Source organism: Tupaia chinensis, unplaced genomic scaffold (genome assembly GCF_000334495.1).
Source record: "Tupaia chinensis unplaced genomic scaffold, TupChi_1.0 Scaffold000226_1, whole genome shotgun sequence".
NCBI lineage: Eukaryota > Metazoa > Chordata > Mammalia > Scandentia > Tupaiidae > Tupaia > Tupaia belangeri.
The window spans coordinates 1,734,311-1,755,200 of NW_006159701.1; the positions used below are offsets into that span (position 1 = coordinate 1,734,311).

Sequence of the window (20,890 nt, forward strand, 5' to 3'; positions counted from 1 at the left end):
GCCGAGGCTCTGGCCGACCCCGAGATGAAACCCACACCTCAAGACTGATCCACAGCAGAGGAGGTTTCCGTGACTAGTCGGCACTTAGAATGCTTTTCCCCAGGGAATGAGACAGAGGGTTAAAGACGTCAGAACCCTGGGTCAAGCTGTGAAACAAGTGAAGGAGTCTCTCTGCCAATAATTCCTCTCTTCACCTTGGGGACTAGCAATGTCTCTGAAAACCAGAGAACCGTCTGGTCTCTGCCCACAGCCTCGTCCGCTGTCTCACAGCTCTTAGGGCCGCTCCGGCCTGTCACTCTCCCACTGAGGTGGGTGTTTGTGGGCTACTCACAACCTGACTAACCTCCTCCAGGTCCCCGTTTTCCCCCTGCATTCCTACTAAGGTCATCTCGTATCTGTGTCCACTGAACTAAAGCATTCTCATCCTGCCTGCCTAATCGTGATTACTTTTTATTTCTAGGATGTTGACAAGGACTCTGGAGAAAAATTACCCCTATGTCGCAAAGGTATCTATCTGAATATAGGGGCTGTGACAGAAAAGGGCATAAACCCACACTACAGATGGACCGTCTCTTACCAGATGCGCCTGGGACTGCGAAGCATCTCACATTTCAGATTTTAGAATATCTGCATGTACACATTAAGATATCTTGGGAATGGGACGTAAGACTAAACATGAAGGACTGCGACGCATCTCACATTTCAGATTTTAGAATATTCAGATTTTAGAATATCTGCATGTACACATTAAGATATCTTGGGAATGGGACGTAAGACTAAACATGAAATTCACTTTTTCCATATATGTTTTAGGCCCATAGCCTGAACGTAATACTGAACCTTTTTTTTTTTTAAAGGTTTTTGCCATAGGGTGTGTTTGTTCACCAGAGAAACAGAGGGAAAGTGAGAACTCACTCCCTGGGAGGGATGCCCATGCCCCAGTCCCTTCTCCATTCTCCTCGGGATTTTGAACATGCATGCATACATGCCCCGTGTGATTCCTAAGCCAGCAGGTCCAAAACTTGAAACGTGATCAACCACATGGCAGTCCAGAGCCTTAAACACCATACCACCTGCTGAAGCCAGAGCAGTTTTAATAATTTTGTGCTTGAAATAAAGTGTCATGTGAGCTCAGGTGTAGAATTCTCCACTGCAGCGTCCTGTCGGTACTTAGGTGGTTTCAGACCTTAGAGCATTTTGGATTTCTGATTAGGGACACTCAACCTCTATTTCTCCCTGCTGTGAAGAATTCCACCTTTATACACGTAGGAGGACATCTCCGTGCTAAATGAAGACAGTGATGTTACTGCACTGTCAGCGAGCTCTCTCTGTGGGACTGTGTTCCAGAAAGCTGTGATTTTTTTTTTTAGTGTATCTCTAATTTTTCCCTGAAAATTTCCTATCTTCTCAGTATCCTAGTCCAACATATTCACTGTCCTTGGAGCTTCAAGTACACTGCACAAAAGCATTTAAATAAAAATATTCTATTCTGTCTTTTTTTAAAAAGGGTTACAGGTGACAAGTGAAATGGGAATTTAACCCACAAGAGTGGGGTTCCTGTGACTATCAAGTTTTCACGTGCATTTTTCTGCCCAGATTCTAAGAGGCCTGGAGGAGCTGCAGCTTCCTCAGACTTCGCAGTACATGGACATATTCAATGACACCTCCGTCCACTGGTTCCCCACACAGAAGCTAGAACAACTCTCCAGGGATATTTGGGTGTTTCGGGAAGAGCCAGATTATGAGGACTGTCAGGACCTTGAAATCATCAGGAACAAGAGAGGAGACCCTTCAGCTGCTGGCCCGGACTTGCGGTGATGTCTACAGACTAACAGGAAGGCTGTGCGGGGGGCTGCAGCGAGCACCTTTCTTTGCGGCAGGACACATTTCAGGGCAGGGAAAGGGTTTAAATAAAAATATTCTATTCTGTCTTTTTTTAAAAAGGGTTACAGGTGACAAGTGAAATGGGAATTTAACCCACAAGAGTGGGGTTCCTGTGACTATCAAGTTTTCACGTGCATTTTTCTGCCCAGATTCTAAGAGGCCTGGAGGAGCTGCAGCTTCCTCAGACTTCGCAGTACATGGACATATTCAATGACACCTCCGTCCACTGGTTCCCCACACAGAAGCTAGAACAACTCTCCAGGGATATTTGGGTGTTTCGGGAAGAGCCAGATTATGAGGACTGTCAGGACCTTGAAATCATCAGGAACAAGAGAGGAGACCCTTCAGCTGCTGGCCCGGACTTGCGGTGATGTCTACAGACTAACAGGAAGGCTGTGCGGGGGGCTGCAGCGAGCACCTTTCTTTGCGGCAGGACACATTTCAGGGCAGGTGAAGGGAAGGACGACTGCCTGGCCAGCCTGTCTTGAGAACGACGTGCTGTGTAAGGACATGGTGTAAAGGTTTACACGCGTCTAATGCAGCATCCGCGTGTCTGCCATCTGCTCTGGTGGCCTGGCCTGACGTGGGTTCCCCCCCGAATAGTTACTCTTTTAATTAAAGGTGACTTGAACAGTCTTTATTCATAGGCGTCCCTTGCAGCCCAGGTCTCTGGCCTGCTCTGGACCTGTGACAATCTATTTGGCCATGTCGATGAGGCTCTGCAGGGAGGTGGGCACCCAGGTCTTCTCGCCCTGGACGAATACCACTCCCCGGTCAATGTAGATCACAATGCGGCCAAAGGTGTAGAGCTGCTTCCCCTCATGTCGCTTCCCGATGACAGGCATGAAGACGATGTTGTGCTCCTCAGCCTTGGTCTCGATGAGGTCCTTGAAGTTCATGGGCACAGAGCTGGCAGCCACGCCGATGCCCCTCTGGGCCATGTTCTCAGCTTCCCGCCGCTCCTGCATGGCCTCGTACTGGAAGTCCTTCCTGCGCTCCGTGTGGGTGAGGTAGGCGATGTTCTCCCGTGCACCCGGCTGCATGTAGGCACCTGAGAGAGGCAGGGGAGAGTGGAGAGGGCAGTGAGGGCAGCTTCACAGTGTGTGGACACAGGCATGGCAACCTGGCCCAGGGCTGGGCTAGCCAGAGTGCATGGGACTCACTGAAAGGTGGCCTGTCTCAGATACACAGACTGAAATAGGTGGGTGGGCCCTGCGGGGAAATCACATATGCTGTCTCATGATTCCCGGCTAATATAGAGTAACCAGAGAGGCTGCTGGCCACATGACAAAGAACCTTCAGGGCTGGGAACCTCAGCAGGTTTCACTAGCCACCATTCCAGTCCCTAGTCTGGCTCAGCAGTTTCCACCTGACAGTCCCCAAGAGGCAGCCTCAGTACCTTGGAAAACATGCAGCCTGTCCAGGTCTAACTTCCCCAGCAGGGCAGGGCCCCTACCCTGGGAGAACTGAGTGTGCGCTGAGGGGCTCACACAGGACCAGATGTGAAGTGCTCACTCAAGGGTGCAGACGGGCCGTGAGGCTAGGTGGCTGAGGAAGTTTCCAGAGAAAATGAAAATGAAGGTGGCCCTTGAAGGAACAGCATATATAGAGGAGAGACGTGTATCTGCCTCCTTAAACCTGGCTAATAATTCTGTAATCTATAAACTCCATTTTCATGTAATAGGCTAAAAGGAAAGAGTTAGACTCAGGAAACAGACACTTTGAGCCCAGTGGCCACCTTTTTGCTGTTTGACCCTGGGTGACCTCTTGGCCTCACTAGGCTTCTCTGTGAAACAGTTACACGCCATGTTGCAGTTTCAGTGCTGGGAATGAGCTGATGAGCAACACAGGACTGCGAGACAGGCTCCCAATGTAGGAACACAGGCCTTCGTTCATGGACTTGTGGCAGGGTCTAAGCAGGACGACTTAGTAAAACTGGAGAGTAGATATTGCATCATGTTACATGGACTGCCTATTTCTGTCATAGTGAAGACACCCCCTGTGGGATGCCAGGTACAAACATTAATTCTGTTCCCTGTAGCCAAGGAAGTAGACATTGCGACTGTTTTATAGGTAAAATGGGGCGAAGTGGCTACTCTCAGTCCTTCCATCCTGACTGCACACCGTAAGATGGTCCACCTGTGGGGATCAGCAGATGGTGTAATGGTTACGTTGCTGGACTCCCATGTAGTGGACCACAGTTTGAGTCTTGGACCCTGTGGCTTAGAACTCACTCCAGGCGTGTGTGCACATGTGCCTAAATCCCAAGAGAATGGAGGAGAAGGGACTGTGGTGTGGCTATCTCCCCGGGGCGGGGGGAGGTGTGGTGATTTCTCGCTTTCTGGCAAGTGCGTGCGCCCTATAGCAAAATGTCTCTTAAAAACAATAAAAAGATGGTCCACCTGTGTTGCACATGTTGTACTGGTCGAGCAGATGCACCAGTGAACTACCTTCAAAAAAAAATTATGAGAGGGTATGTGCACTTCAGAGGGAGAGGGAGAGGGAGGAAGCAACCCACAAGGAGACGAGGCCATGCTGCAGCAGCTTCTCTGCCTCTCCATCCCCGTCAGGATTCTGGGCATGCACACACACCGAGAGTGTTTTTCAAGCCACCAGGGCCAGAACTCAAACTGTGGTTGGCCATGTGGGATCTGCTTGCCTTACCCACTAGGTTACAGGTCAGCCCACAAATGAATGCATCTTCCAAGAGTCATGTGTACAGTGAAGTGGGTAAGACAGGCCCTCGGGTTAGACTGACAGTCTGAACCCAGCAGTCAGTCTCCATTGGAGGGAGCTCTTCAGTCACGCACGGGAGGTCTGGGAGTGGGTGGTGGCCAAGCCAGTACTGGAACTGGGTGAGTAAGAGCAGAGTGAGGTGTGCTGTGAGCAGCCTACAGGTACCTGTGTCATTTACATGTTCGGAAATGTGGGACTCAGGGCCAGGGCATCCAAAGGGGAAGGCCACTCACCCACGTTGGAGGACACCGCCCTGTTCATGATGTCGAGTGCCTCGTTGAACTTGTCCTTGATGGACGGGTGTGCCAGCACCTGGTCTGAGAACATGGATTTCCAACCCAGGTACCACTTGGTGATCTCCTCATAATTGGGGCTGTTACTGAGCCAGGAGCACAGCACCTGCCAAAGACACCAATGAGAAACTTTGCATCCACAGTGGTAACAATCAGGAGCAAAATTTCCAAGGGGGCCCCTGGTTTTGTTTGATCCTGGTCCTATAAGCTGGTGCCGCTACTTGAAAGGGTTTACAGAGCCGAACAGGTTGGCCTTTATGAGTGTGCTTTAGGGTCAGCCTGGCAGCTCAGCAGCCCTGTGTGTAAACTCCAGCCTCAGAGTGTCTACAACAGACACACTGCATGCCCCACCCGCAGGACTGCTTGAGGAGTTGAGATAATGCAAATAAAGCGCTCAGAAAGGCATTCGGCAGGCGATAAATGTCCAACAGGCAATGGCTACTATTAGGTTATTCAACCCATTGCTACCCTACCGGGTAATTTGTTTCCATATGTGATGACGCCCACATTCAGGACTTGGCAGGAAATGAAGTGCCCTCCCTGCTCAACAACAAAGCAAAACACAGCATACCTGAAGCCACTTGGAAAAGAAGTGCTTTTCCAGAAGGCCCACGAGGCTGGAGACAGAGATCATCCCTTCCCAGTCCATCACCCAGTAGAAGGCGTCCATGTGCTGCTGGTGGGGGTTGATGACCAGCTCACCGAGACACATCCCTGGAGGAGAGGCCCAGTCACTGCAGCTCAGCTTTAGCACTGGCAAAGCCACCAAAGCCGAGAGCAAATCATCACCAGACAACATCAGGCTCGGATCTGCTTTTAAAGGGCAATTTTACTCTTGGTAAAGGATTTTTTTTTTTTTTTTTTTTTTAATGTTGGAGGGCCTGTGGAGAGTGAAAACCAGCCAACAGGGCTTGGTCTCACCCCAAATTCTTTCTTTCTTCTGAGTCTTATTCCATCAGGATACTAGGCATGCACACCCACATGCCTGGCATGTTTTTCAAGTCAGTGGGGCAGGACATGAACCCTGGTTGGCCACGTGGGATCTGGTTTCCTGTGCAGTGCCTAGCGGCTGTGTGATGACACCAACCCCAAAATAGCAATTCTTAAAAACTGTGTTTTCATGGTGGTTAAGCACTGGACTCCCACATGGCTGACCAGTTTGAGACCCAGACCTGGCATCTTGCTTGCTTTCTCTCTCTCTCTCCTCTCTCTCTCCCTGGGAAGTGCACGTGCCCTATCGCAAATTTAAAAATAATAAAATTAAATAACTTAAAAAAAAACCTGTTTTTATCTGAGAAATAATTCCCTAATACTTTAGAATAAAATAAACATTTGGGAGCACTGAGACGATGAGTCAGGAAAACCTCAAAGTCTAACCATCACTGCAGACATCGTCCCTGCTTCCAGCCAGCAGCAGGCAGGACCCTCCCGTGTCATATTTATATGCTGCCTCTGCACGGAATGGCATTTTACACTGTACTAAGCATTTTCACGAGTTCAAAGGCCACAGTTTACATCGTCATTGCTGACAGCAGAAACCGCTGGCCCCAGAAGTTGGCTAACTTGGACTGCGTTTTCGGCCTTTCCTTTTTTTTTTTGAGATTTTTTGCTACAGTGCACATGTGCTCACTGGAGAGACAGAAACAAAAAGAGAAATCCCTCCCCCCCCTAGGGGGGATGGCCACGCCGCAATCCCTTCTCCTCCATTCTCCTCCTGGGATCCTGGGCACACATGCACACGCGCCCAGCGTGAGTTTAAGCCACTGGGACTCAAACTGGGATTGACTACATGGGAGTCCAGTGACAGCCATTATGCCATCGCTGGTCATCCGTCCAGTCTCCCCACCCTGCGTGAGTTTTAAGCCACTGGGTTCCGGACTCCCACCACAGCTGGACCCCGTGGGAGTCCAGCAATGTAACCATAGCACCATCTATTGGTCCCCTCTGCTTTTCCTTACCCAGCTTGGGCACTATGTTCTTGACCATGAATGCTTCCCAGGAGCCAGGGGTGAAGACGTCTTTCCAGGGCTGGAGGATGAGCTTGGCAGAGGAGTCGCTAGGGTGCCACTTCTGCAGGGCACTGGACAGCTTGCTGCGGATGGGAGAGTACAGCGGCTCCCCCCGCGCCCTCCTCAGGGGGCAGGCCGCGCCTGCATCGGGGGCAGCCACGGGTGGATCCAGGAGTGGATGGGGACCGTGTCTGTCAGTGGGTTCCAGTTTTCTACCTGCAAGGTGTGAGGGCAAGAGAACCAATTCCCGCAGCCTGGGGCAGGCATAACATCCCCTAGGTATTTAAAGACAAGTGTTGTCCTTACGGGGGAGGGGGCTGTACCTTCCAGGCCAAGGGCCGCTGTGTGTGGAGGACGAGATCTCCATTTTATGATACAAATAGGCAGCCAAGGAGCCCTGTAGGCACTGGGCACTGTATCCCCCCAAATACACCCATGGGGTTGTACTGCCGCTCAGAAACAACTAGATCCTAATCTACTGGCAACATCAACAAAATGAATTCCCTCTTAAAGGAGCATTCTGGGGAGAGTGCTGAGACAAGGACTAGAATTAACACCACATTCTAACAGCTGTACTGAGAAGTCTTGCAAATTCCAGGTGTAGAACAGCACCCGTCCCCATGGTCACTGATGATGGCCAGTCCCCTGCCCCTCGCCCTACCTCCTTCTGCAACTTGGGGAAGATGAGCTGGTCCAGTATGTTATCCAAGATCCACACGGGAATGATGTGTGCCCAGCTGTCCAGGAAGTCCACCATCGCCTCACAGTTTCTTGGCTGCCACTGGTTGACGATGTTGCGAACAAAAGGCATCCAGACCTCCCATATCAGCCTTGGGAGAAAGGCGTGAGTGGCTGGCTGCAAAGGACCCACGTACCCCTCCACCCCACCCACCCCTGGAGGCTAAGACATCAGAAGGCAACAGCACAGGAACCCAATTACAGAAAGCCAGCAGGCCAGGCCCCACGCTGGCCAGACCTCAGCCTGCCTCTGCACTCATGGTCAATGTCTCAGGCAGGGCCTGCATGCCTGGCAGGACTGCTTCAGGAGCACAAGGGTCCCTCTGCAGGTATTAGTGCTTTCCCATTGAGGGCCTCTAGCCTCTACCTCAGCTGACACTATTCACCCTCTGCATCTGAGCTCTCTGTTATAACCCCCTCGATGTGTGCAGCCTGTTTTTTTGTTTTTTGTTTTTTGGGGGGAGATGTTTTTTGCTATAGGGCGCGTGTGCTCATAAGAAACACAGAGAGAGACAGAGAGACAGGAAGTGGGAAATCACCCCCCAGGGGGGACAGCCACGCCGCTATCCCTTCTCCTCCATTCTCCTCTCGGGATCTTGGGCACGCACGCACATGCGCCTGGCATGAGTTTAAGTCATCGGGTCCGGGACTAGAACTGCAGTCGACTATGTGGGAGTCCAGCGACATAGCCATTACGCTAACTGCGGGTCCCGCGGCCTATCTTCTTATTTCCCACCCGCCTTGGCCACTGCACTGAAGATGGAGGCTGGCTGCTGCACTCCCGGGGTGAGCCCAGCCTGGGGCGTGTGTGATACTCCACAGACACTAGACAAATGCAGGCTGAATAAAGAATGAGCTTCAGTCCCTGGAGCAGCACTGGCATGAGCATGGGGTTCACGAAGGCCAGGACCAGGCCAGCCCCAGCCTTTGGCAGGGCCTCAGGAGGCTACGGTGCCAGTGCAGAGCTCTGCCCCACATACCTGTGAAAGGCGTCTGCCGAGAGGTCCTGCCCGCCATGGGATAGGAGCTGGTCATTCTCCAGGAGCGTTTTCCACTTGGAGATGATCTCGGTGCCATAAGAGCAGTCCTAAGGGGAAAGAGCCAAGGGGCAGCAGGGTGACCAGCCTGCCCTCCCTCCAGGCAATCTTGTCAAGCAAGGGCACACTCCACCACGAGGTGGACAGGTGGGTTCCCCCTTGACTCACCTTGAGGGGGTCCCACTCTTTGAAGTACTCCTTCATGAGCGGGTGGACGATGGCCACAGCCAGGTCCACGCGGTCAGACATCCTGTATTCCTCGTAGTACTTGTCCTGGAGGGTTTCAAAGACGCGGGCACACTCGTCCAGGGTGAGGGGGTTGCTGCAGTTGGGCTGCATCCGCCGCTCGCACTCCTCCACCATCTCCAGGACTTTGCTCAGGTTCGAGATGACCCGCTCCTCGTGTTCCAGGACCTCGGACATCTTCTCCAGCTCGTGGGACAGGTTGACCACCATGTCCCGCTCGTACTGCAGCTGCCGGTCGTTCTGGATGATCTCTTGCTCCGTGAGGTCAATGAGCAGCTGCAGGTTGTGTTCCAGCTCAGGCAGCGCGAAGCCCGGGGCCTTGATGTCTTTACCAGGCTGCGGCAGCTGCTGGGCCTGCAGCGGCAGCCCATCGTCAGGGACGTTGTGCTTGTGGCTGATCTGGCTGTAGCTGTAATAGACCTTCTGCTCCCGGCCTGTCATGTCGATGACCTGGGTGAACATGGCAAGAGGAATGTGGGCTAACGCTCCCCAACCCTGCTCTGGTACGCACAGAGCTGGGACTGAGGGAAGGCGCGGTGCTACCTGAAGTGTCTAAAACCACACTGCTCAACAGAGCTGGGGTAGGACAGTATTTCTCCGTGGGGGACCCTGCTGTTGGAGCTTAAGACTCAAGGACAAAAACACCAGGAGCCAGGAGCAGTTCTAGACTGGATCCCTAGGGACAAGCCAGACGGGGACGCCTTTTTAGCGAAGCTGGTGCAATGTCAAAAGGAACCAAGTATTAGTGGAAATGAAAACTTACTTTAATGGAACAATAGAAGTGTTCTGCTAAAAACAAGTGACATAGCAACATTCGTGACAAAAAAAAAGAAAAAGAAAACCACCCCAAATATATGCATAGAAGCACTGAAAAAGATCTAGAAGGATGTACGTCAGGATGTGAAAATTTGGTCATTTTTGGAGGATGGAAAATATCATTATCCTTGCCTCTTGATTTTTCCTAATTTTCTAAAAGGCATTATATAATGCTCTTGTAATAAAGGTTGTTTTTAAATATAAAAGCAAAACAAAATATACCAAAGAAAAGTTATTGGGCAAAGGCAGCTTAGCAAATGAATTAATTCCAACACTTCAGGAAAAGTGAAGAAATCTGACTATGGATTGTACTTCTGAGACAGGCTCACTTGTCTCAGAAACCACCTCGTGATACTCCTCGACATCCACCCACCCTCTGAGGAATAAAGGGGTTCAGAAGGCAGGTTCACCAGACTGAGGTCAGTTCGAACTAAGCGTGAACTACGAGCCACCTGCCTTCGCATCACTAAGGAGAGATCAGAGTCCAAGGGCCCAATTTTGATCTTCTGACTTCAGGTCTCTAGGTGGGAACTAGATCCCTGCATTTATCAAGTATCCAACACAGTGTGATGCAAAACACACAGACTTCTGAGAGCCCCACTTACCACTTTTTAAAAATTCTTTCTCTCTCACACACACACCACACTACATATTTTATACCAAACTGACATGTACAGTCACCATTACTCTTTGGCCACCTGGACAAGGAATGGAAATCTGGATACTCTCTATTTAGCATGTAACAGTGGCTGAAAATGCGAACTGTCTTACGAGGAGCAAGTACTCCATACTGGCAAAGCTGCCCTGACGACTCACTCCTGCATGCCTGGTCACAGTGGTTACAGCCTTCTGCGTATTTAAAAACCTTTAAGTACTTTGGTGTTCTTTAACCTGGAAACTGTACTCTTAGGAATCTAGTCTTAAAGATGTGTGAAACAAAGACAAAGCTTTCTATGTAAAATAACGTAACAAAAACCCACACCAAACCAAAAGAAAGGAAAGGCCTCACCACAAAGGTAGGCCTGATTGCATCCCACAGTATAGGCACTCTATGGAATTATACACGTGATGCTCACACTGAATTTCTAGTAACAGGAACGTCATTAAATTCCCCGACTGTGAGCTCCAGGAAGATGAGAATATCGTTCAGCTTCCTACAATAGTGCTGCGAAGAATGCCTGGTCGAGAGGAGGAACTCAAAAACTACTACTAAATAGCAACTAGGAAGATCAGGATCTCACACACATACACACACACACGCGCGCACACGCACATACACGCGTAGGCAGAAGACCTAGAGAACCACAGCAAAAGTTCAGTGATTAAATACCGGAGTGTAGGATTACTTTTTTGTGTTTTCCAGCACATCCTAAGCCAGGTGTCCAAGGGCCCCCATACCTTGACCTGAGAAAGCTCCTTCTGTGGAGCACTGAGCTTCTTGCTAATCCTGCCCTTGGCCTTCAACTCTTCCACTGTCTTGTACGAGTATTTGGGCTTCTTCTTGCTTCCACTGGGGTCTTTCCTCCATTGGCTCAGCTCCTTCTGAAACTCCTGAACCAGAGGGAGTACAGTCATCACAACGGGAACAAACACCTTTTCTGGCAGATGGGGCCACTGAGACCATTCACAGATGTTCACCAGCCTGTCTTAGCTTTACACCGGGTTCTGTGTGAAGCACTGTGCCTGAGTGATACTAAAACCACCTCATGATTCTCCTTGACACCCGCCCACCCTCTGAGAAATAAAGAGGTTCAGAAGGTAGGATCAGCAGACTGAGGGAGCAATAAAAAGAAAGGTAACGTTTTCTGAGCATCTGCCATGCAGACAGCACCCTAGCTTTAAATCTATCTTTCGTAAAACACAGAAATACGATGTAAGGATTTTTTTTAGGTATACAAAACCTTGGTTCTAGTTTAAAATGAAGATAAACTAAGCAGGCCCTAATTCTCAAGGCTCAGATACCTTTTACAATCAGTCTGCAAAACTTTTCTACCGGAAAATCCGAAGTAAAAGAGGGAAATTTTTAAAAAGATTTAATTAATTATTACTACTACTTTTAAAAATTTTCCTATACAACATGCATGTTCACCAGAGAGAGACAAAGAAAGAGAGGGTGAGAAAGCAAGCCACCAGGTCCTGAACTCAAACCGTGGCTGACCACGTGGGAGTCTAGCACCTTAACCAACACACCACCTGCTCATCTCAAAAAAGGGAATTTTAAGTCTTAAAATCCAGCCCCAGAAGTTGGTGTATGGTGGTGGTTTTTATTTGCATGCTGATTTAAACCTCTTTTTCTCAAAAGTAATCTGGATTTCTGGCTACTTTGGGAAAATCAGAAGAATGGGCAATACTGAGCGTACATTCCCACAAACCAGCAATCACCCACGGTAGAACTGAGTCCCCCTTTGGCTGGCTCTTCTAACACCTCTGTGCCTCTGACCACCACTCCTTATTGTCTCACACCTGGCCCTATTTCTCTTCTTGCACTCCTGGCACCTGTTAGCTTCTGAGTGTGACAACCCCTGACCCAAGAGTCATCAGTCCCACACTATCCAATGACTCCTTCCTCGTTAGAAGGAAAGGACCCGCGACAAGAAGAGTAACTACCTGCTGGTTTGCAGCATCCCGCTTTCCCTCATAAACGCAAAGTAGAAAAGGGCTACACTGCAGTCGGGACAGTAGTTTCCTTCTATAGAGGCTGCAGGAAAGGACTCAAAGCTGCAGCTGGTGGCTCCCTGCTGCACCTGGGCGGAACCAGCACCCGGAAGTGGCCTTCAGCGCCCTGTGGTGTGGCCTGTCCTTCCCCTGAATGCACTGCCCTTCCCCTCTATGCTTGGTTTGCTACTCCCCTGCCACTGTGGCGTCCTTTATGGGCTCTGCACCACCCAGCTCAGAGCTTCTCAGTGTCTCCTGGCTCCACCCCTCGCCCTATGGCTGGTCCCTTCTCTTCCACCAGGTCTCAATGAAATGTTTCCTCCCCTAAAAGGTTTCCCAGACCACCTCATTTATTAAAAGTAGCCACAACCCTCTCCCTACCTTATTCTCTATCTTGAGACTGACTAAAACATACTGGCATCTCCCGCCCCCAGTTTTGTCAGTGTATGTGTACTCACCAGAGAGAGAGGGAGAGCGCATCCCCAACAGGGTGTGGTCACACCACAATCTCCTCTCCACTTCTCCATTCTGTTAGGACTTGGGGCACACATGCATGTGCACCTGGCATATTTTTTAAGTTGCCAGGACCAGGATTTGAATCACATGATTGGCCATGTGGGATCTGGTTCCTTTAACCACCAGACTACAGGCTGGCCCACGCAGTGCCAATTCTAAGCACACTGGAGTGGTCTGTGTAGTCTCTGTCCACCAGGCTCTAAGCCTGTCCAGCACAGAACCTGTCATACAGTAAGCATGCAGTGAACAACTGCAGACGGATTGAACGAAGGAGTGAACAGGCAGCTATCTGAAATGGCACAGGCCACCACCCACACACAACGCCTCACTTTTGGTTACCTCTTCGGCTTCTTCTTCTGAATCAACCACAGGGAAGTCTTGCAGGGACTGAGTGGTCCGCTCCGAACCATACGCGCCCACAGCTCCTTTTCCTTTTCTCTGTTTGGCTTCAATTGGGTTAATGATACCTGACACATTTCAGCAAGAAAGAAAAGGAATCAGATCACAGCAACCCAGGTGTAAAGAAGTCATTCCATGAAATCACACATCCTTGCTCCTTACACAAAATCACACCATGTGGGAAAGTGAGCTCTTCCCTGCCCTTGGAACACTATTCAAGCCCCATGGCATTTGGGACTTCTGCGCCTTTATGTGACCCTAGAAGAGTCTGCTGACCACGTGCTATTTATGTCCTAAATAAAGAGTCCTATCTCCACTTAGATTCATGGTTTCGGTAGATGAGAAGAAAAGAGGACAATTCATTCGTACCTTACAACTCAGACATACCAAATTCTACACTTCAGTCGTTTGGAAACCTATTATGGAATAATTGAGAGAATATATTCATTTGGAATGAAGTAACGCTGCAATTTACCATGAAATTCATCTACCTTCCTTCGTAGCTCATACCTCCTATGAAATATGAAGTCTTTTGTAACATGTTTAAGCCCCAGAAATAAACGTTGGCTTTTCCCATGAAAGTGTTTACAAACAGGACCTCCACATTTTCAATGGCGCTTCCTCCTGACTCCACATTCCCAGTACAACTGAAATCTCAAATGAGAACCTCATTCTCATTCCAGGTCACCATTTCGAGCCTCACTCAAGTTCATGTATTTTCACCCAGCTAATGTGTTCAATATATACTTTAATAATTATTTAGAAACTGGAATTTGAATTCTAGAGAATATTTCTGATTATATCCAGTTGGTGACTGCTGATGGGAAATAGCTCAAGAAGGGTAAAAGTTCCTGCAGGAAGACTCCGACTGCTTGGTTTGAATGGCCTGAGGACCAAGGAGGTAGAAATGTACAACACAGCCCATGCCTTGATGGGCGGGTGAGAGATCGGACTACTAAACGAAGGAAACTGAGATAGGATTGACTTGGTCAGTTTTGGAGCTACCTGTTTCTAGCTATTAAAAAAAAATGCAATCTTTTATTGCTACTCTGAAGGATAAATGTTTGGGTAAAACTGTGAGCAGAAATAGCAAACTCCAATGCCTTCATGACAGCAAAGTTCATGTAAATAAATAACATGGGTCAGGGTAAAAGGTAACAAGGAACACGGAGACGGTTTCCAAGGGAAGCTAAAGGGGATTTCAAAAAGTTTATGAAAAATAGATCTAAACTATAAGTTGATTTTGGTGCCAAAAATGTTTAAATCCATGCATATTTTGAAAAATATGAACTTTTCAATAAAGAAATAAAGAAAGAAATAAAGAACTTTTCAAAGACACCTCCCCTCCCCCCAATAAGATTCGGCTGTCAGCCAAAAATCCGGAATTTCGGGTGCAATGATCTGCTTTTTAAACAGTGGCAACTAATTTGTTTTTTAAGAAACACTGGTCAGACCAGAAAAGCAGCCCATCTATAGTCTGTTTTGGACCCTAACTCTGGCCTTCCTGCTAAAACCAGTATTTTATTTAACCTGAGTTCTGATAAAGCTAGGGGCCTTGGTCTTATGCTGCCAAAGGCTGCAGAGCTGAAGTATTTTTGAAGGAAAAAGGCAGAGAAAAACCAAACCATTCTCACACCAGCCCTCTTCTTCCCTGCCCTGACGGCACCGCACAAGGCCACAGGGGTGGTGGGGAAGTACCTTGCGCGTTCTTCCCGAGACCCCTTCCGGGAACGTAGCCCATCTTCTGAAGAAGCTTCTGCCCAATCCCTTTTGTGTGTCTTTCCCAGCTGCCGAAGTCCATGAAAGACTTGGTTCCTCCAGCAAAACCCTTCTGGCTGGGCTTAAAATTGCCACCCTAAAAAGAAAAATCAATGTTTACTTATTAGAGAAGGGAAGAAAGAAAACCTAAGAAAGCCTAACCAGTGGAAAAACAGCCTGCCAGTAAAGAGAGCACTATGAGGGACCAGCAGATGGCATAATGGTTACATTGCGATATTCCCACATAGTCAACTGTGGTTCGAGTCCCAGGCCCAATGGCTTAAAACTCACACGGAGGGTGGGGGGATGGGGGTGGGCAGCAGTTAATGTAATGGCTATGTCGCTGGACTCCCACATAGTCGACCACGGTTTGCATCCCGGACCAGGTGGCTTAAAACTCACACCGGGCGCATGTGCATACGCACCCAAGATCCCAAGAGGAGAATGGAGGAGAAGGGATTGTGGCGTGGCCATCCCCCCTGGGGGGTGATTTCTCGCTTTCTATCTCTCTCTGGCGAGCGCACGCACCCTATAGCGAAAACTTCTCAAAAAAAAGATTAAAAAAAAACAAAAAAACTCACACTAGGCGCGCATGTGTGTGTATGCCCAAGATTCCAAGAGGAGAAGGGCTTACAGTGTGGTCATCCCCCGTGGTGGGTGATTTCTCACTTTCTGTCTGTCTCTGTCTTTCTAGCAAGCACATGTGCCTACAGCAAAACTCTCTCTCTAAAAAAGAAAAAAAAAAAAGCGTCATATGAACAAAAACACCACATCTGTGGTGTGTGTCAGCAAAGAGACTACACTGCATGGCTCACATCTCATGGGAACCTGCTGCTGCTGGAGAAGTCCACATGACATGACTAGGGTCCTGCCAGGCTTTTCCTTCCTAGAAGGAAGAGCCTGGGCTATGATGCCTTCTAGGAAGGAAAAGCCTGGGCTTTGATGCCTTCAAAGGATACCACTAGGTCCAACAAGCCTGCAATACTCTACCGTTTTTAATTTCTTTGGTCCGAAATCCTTAGGAAAGTCATCCTGCTTAATGGGTTTTTCTTCTTCATCAGAATCTTCCAATTCCGCCTCCTCTGCCGCCCCTTTCTTGAGCCCCGCGCTGATGAAGTTGACAGGTGCTGAATAGTCGCGGGCCCTGTAGACACAGCCCACAGTCTGTAAAGAACTCTTCTGCAGTTGTCCTTTCGTAGAAACTTTGCCCGCTAGAGATTTAGAGGGGACCTCAGGGGACATTTGAAAAGAGTACAGCTCCATCCTGGTGGCACACAAACAGCACCACTGCTTGTGAGGTCTAAAGCCACATAGGAGGCCTGAGACGGCTCAATGGCCAACCTGAACACTGAGGGTGGCTGTGTGCACCTGCAATCCTACCTAATAGGGAGGCTGGGCCAGGAGGATCACAACGCAGCAAGACCCTGTCAAAAATACCTATTATCATCTCTTCCCCTTTCTGTCTTTCTCCCTCTCTCATCCTTATAAACTTAGAAAGTAAAACAAAAGGGTAATGCATTCATTTATATGTCAATCAAAAAGACCCAAGATCAGGCTTCACATCTTTATTGGACATGTTCAATTCAAATCAACTCAACACAAATTGAAAATATGACATGATAGTCCAATTTTCCTTCTACATTTTAAAATTTCATTTATCTTAAAGTAGATTTGTTTTGGACACTATTTCAAGCTAACAAATGAAACAGGAGCAGAAAGAAATTCTGATCCATAAAAATTGTAACTAAATAAAATATATTAAAAGGTTGGGAGCTGGATTCCACATGGCTGACTACAGTTAGAATCCCAGCACTGGGGCCAGCAGGTGGTGTGGTGGTTAAGGGCACTGGATCCCACATGGCTGACCGCAGTTCGATTCCCACGGCTTACTTTCTTGCTTTTCCTCTCTCTCTCTCATTCTGTCCCTCTCTGGTAACATAACATAACATAACATAGTTAAATTAAAAAAAAAAAAATCGAATCCCAGCATCAGCAGCTTGTAAAACATACTATGCACATGTGTGTAGATGTTCAAAATTCAGATGGGATGGAGAAGTGGAAGGGAACGGATTATGGTGTGACCATGCCCCACTAAAGCATAACTTCTCTCTCTCCCTCTTTGTTTCCTCTGGTGAGCGTACTCTCTTGGCAATAATAAAAAAAAAAAAAAAAAAAAAAAAAAAAAAAACATTTAAAAAAAAAGTATAAACTCATGTATCACCCAATGATGGAGGTAAGTCCTAAGACAGGTGGTTGGGTGACTGTCACTGTACAAACATAAGGTGTACTGACACAAACCTAGACGGCGTAGTCTATTAGAAGCTTATGGAGCCACCATCACAGATGCAGTCCATCACTGACCAAAATGTCACTGTGTGGTGTAGGGCTGTATATTAATCAAACTTACAAAAAGCTTTTGTATATTAAATTTAGTTGAATATAAAAACCAAACCAAAATACCTAGAATTAACTCCATACAATTAAGTGTAATGACGGAAACCCTGACCACCTCAAGAACAGCACTTACAATAAATCCTTAACCCCCGTCCCCTTTAGTGTGACCTGATGCTGATATGTTTACATTGCATGGTGAAAGGAATACAGAGAAAAAAATTCCCATTAAAAACCCTTAGACTGCTGCAAAATTAAGTGATGCTTTACAAAATTACCAACCCGGTGATTAAACATCCCCATGGCTGCAATAGAATTCAGGGCCTTTTTTCTGAGAAGATGAAGTTTAACTTAGTGGTTGAGACCCCAAACTCCAGAGTTGGAGAGGTCCAGATTCCAATTCTAGCTCAGCTTCTGCCCAGTTCTGTGATTGTTCTGCCTCAGTTTTTTTGTTTGTTTGTTTTTGTTTTTTTTTTAATTTTTTTTAATTGCCAGAGGACATGTGTGTGAGTACACATGAAAAAGAAAGAAAGAACAAGAGTAAACCTCCCAACAGGGTGTGGTCAAACCCAATCCTTTTTTCTCCTATTTCTCATTCTGTCAGGATTTGGGGCACACATGCACGCTCTGTTTATTCCAAGCTGCCAGGGCTGGGACTTGAACCACGGTCGGCTATACAGGATCTGCTCCCAACTGCTATGGTATTGGGCTGGCACCGGCCTCAATTTCTTCATTTTCAAAATGGATATGATAATAATGCTATCTTTCTCATAAGGTAAATGAGACCAGGCTTGCAGCAAGAACAAGCAAGCAGCCAACACTGGTGACTTCTGCCTTAAGGTTATGCAGTTCCTGATAGCGATCTACATATCATCTGCTTTTTTCTTTTTTTTTTTTGGAGAGGTTTTTGCTATAGGGCGTGTGCGCTCGCCAGACAGACAGAGAGAGACAGAGAGACAGGAAGCGAGAAATTACCCCCCAGAGGGGATGGTCACGCTGCAATCCCTTCTCCTCCATTCTCCTCTCAGGATCTTGGGCACGCACGCACATGCGCCCGGTGTGAGTTTAAGCCACTGGGTCCGGGACATGAACCACAGTCGACTATGTGGGAGTCCAGCGACATAGCCATTACGCTAACTGCTGGTTCCCCCATACCATCTGCTTTTAAACTTCTTTCTGGATGAGAAGAGGTTTTACTGATCCAACAGCCATCCTCCTCCAGCCTCCTTTGGAAGAGGCACAATCTCAGTGGGCAGGAGACCCTAGAATCCACAGGTGGGGCAGAGAGAAAACCCCAAGCCTGCCATATACTGGTTAAGCGAGCTGTGGCCAGTGCACACGTGACCTCATGCTGGGGAAGCACTCTGGGCCTGAATCTTCCTCTCTCTGCCACCATCCTAGCACAGGCCTTTGCCACCTCTGCAGGGACCACTGCCTCGGAATGGTGCTCCACTGTGGCTCCATGCCACCTCTGCAGGGACCACTGGCTCGGAATGGTGCTCCACTGTGGCTCCGTGCCTACTCTGCAGGCCAGCAAAAGGGGTTTCTCAAAACATTACCCTGGGGACCACAAGTTAGTGTAATGGCTATGTCTCTGGACTCTCACATAGTCGACTGTGGTTCGAGTCCCGGACCTGGTGGCTTAAAATCACGCTGGGCGCGTGTGCATGCGTGCCCAAATCCCAAGAGGAGAATGGAGGAGAAGGGATTGCGGCATGGCCATCCCCCCTGGGGGGTGATTTCTTGCTTTCTATCTCTCTGTCTCTCTCTGTCTGTCTGGTGAGTGCACGTGCCCTATAGCAAAAACCTCTCAAAAAAAAAAAAAAAATTACCCTGCTCCCCTTCCCACCCTTTCTACCAACTGTCCTTTTCAAACTCTGCTTCCACACACCCCAAAACCTTTCATATCCTTGTGGATACCCTATTGCCTCCCATCGAGGGCTGTCAAGACTTGCGCTTCTCCTGCCACTCTATTTCCCATGTATACCCATATCAGTTTAAGGTCACATCTCCAGAGAAATCCTCCCTGACCTCATAGACAGGTCAAATGTCCTAACCCACAGCCACAAAGTTCAACTGTCTGAGTTGCTTTTTAATACCCTTCTCTAGGGTATTAAAGAGCACAAGACCTAACACACAGCAGCAGCTCAATAAACACTGACTAGTGATCAAAGTGGTGAAAGAGCAGCACTAGGGCCTAAAGAGGAAACTGGATCTCTTTAACTCATGTCTTCACTAAGGGACTCAATGAGATTCAGGGAGAAGTGTCAGGGTGTTTCCCCAACTCCCTCTCCATCTTCCCCCAGCCCCTAAAGCGAGGGGAAGCAGCCCCGGCCCCGGCAGTACCGTTTGCCTCCGAAGCTGGGCCTCTCGTCATCAGAGTCGCGCTCTGCCCACACCCCATAGGTGGCCTCTTCCTTGGTCTGCCAATGGCGCTGCCGGTTGGGGTTGAATTCATTCTGGAGATCCCAGTCAGTGATCTCAAAGTTCTCCCGCTCGTCATCGTCGTCATCCATGCGGCCTTCCCCGTCCCGGTACAAGTGGGACAGCGACATGGTCAGTCACTATAGGAACGGACAAGAAGAACACGGCCGGTGCTACATCCGGGGGCAACAGCAGGCCTCCTGTGAGTCTCTACTCCTCGTTGTCTTCAGAACTTTCTCCACATTCAAAGTCCATTAAAACCACTGTTGCTATTCAACAAACCAGACATTAAAAACACATTTTAGGAAACAAGCAATACTAAACCAGATGAAGACAAAACATTGGCCCCAACATTCAAACAACACATTAGTCCCAACATTCTATGTGACTCTTAAAAGTGTGTACTTACTTCCCGGTACTCGTTAATGTCATAAACACCACACACACGTATACACAAACCACACAAAAATAACTATGTTATCATTAGTTATTATTACTATCATAGTATCAATTCAGAAATTGAGTACACACCTTCTTGAATCTCAGATTTTATTTTTGCTATTAATAAAGGAAATATTACATCCGGATCCTTGGTAGTATAAATTCTTTCCTTAGAAAGCACTTTCTGAAATCATTACTTGATTCAAAGACTCTTAGTTATCACTCTTAGTTTTCCTCCCAAGATATGAACCTTTTCTGATTGGCTAGAAGGCTGAAGTCACTGTGAAAACAACCTTAAGAGGGAACCAGCAGTTAGCGTAATGGCTATGTCGCTGGACTCCCACGTAGTCGACCGCGGTTCGTGTCCCGGACCCGGTGGCTTAAAACTCATGCCGGGCGCGTGTGCGTGCGTGCCCAAGATCCCGAGAGGAGAATGGAGGAGAATGGAGGAGAAGGGATTGTGGCGTGACCATCCCCCCTGGGGGGTGATTTCTCGCTTTCTGTCTCTATGTCTCTCTCTGTCTGTCTGGCGAGCACACGCGCCCTA

At 48.3% G+C, this 20,890-nt stretch overlaps 2 protein-coding genes across 2 annotated transcripts in view; one reads left to right on the forward strand and one right to left on the reverse strand.

Annotated features, from left to right (window-relative positions):
- SRRD (SRR1 domain containing) overlaps window positions 1-2,520 on the forward strand; it is a gene marked incomplete at its 5' end in the record, with an annotated part of 7,238 nt that extends 4,718 nt beyond the window's left edge. Inside the window, 3 exon segments of the mRNA XM_014587612.2 lie at window positions 461-506; window positions 1,597-1,885; window positions 2,323-2,520. Of these exon segments, the coding sequence (XP_014443098.1) occupies window positions 461-506; window positions 1,597-1,818 (268 nt within the window).
- TFIP11 (tuftelin interacting protein 11) overlaps window positions 1,906-20,890 on the reverse strand; it is a 21,382-nt gene continuing 2,397 nt past the window's right edge. The window contains 13 exon segments of the mRNA XM_006147870.3: window positions 1,906-2,935; window positions 4,854-5,019; window positions 5,485-5,627; window positions 6,872-7,031; window positions 7,034-7,138; window positions 7,584-7,752; window positions 8,641-8,747; window positions 8,866-9,393; window positions 11,158-11,310; window positions 13,270-13,397; window positions 15,028-15,184; window positions 16,078-16,231; window positions 19,825-20,042. Coding sequence (XP_006147932.1) covers window positions 2,580-2,935; window positions 4,854-5,019; window positions 5,485-5,627; window positions 6,872-7,031; window positions 7,034-7,138; window positions 7,584-7,752; window positions 8,641-8,747; window positions 8,866-9,393; window positions 11,158-11,310; window positions 13,270-13,397; window positions 15,028-15,184; window positions 16,078-16,231; window positions 19,825-20,033 — 2,535 coding nt within the window. The 5' untranslated portion in view covers window positions 20,034-20,042 and the 3' untranslated portion in view covers window positions 1,906-2,579.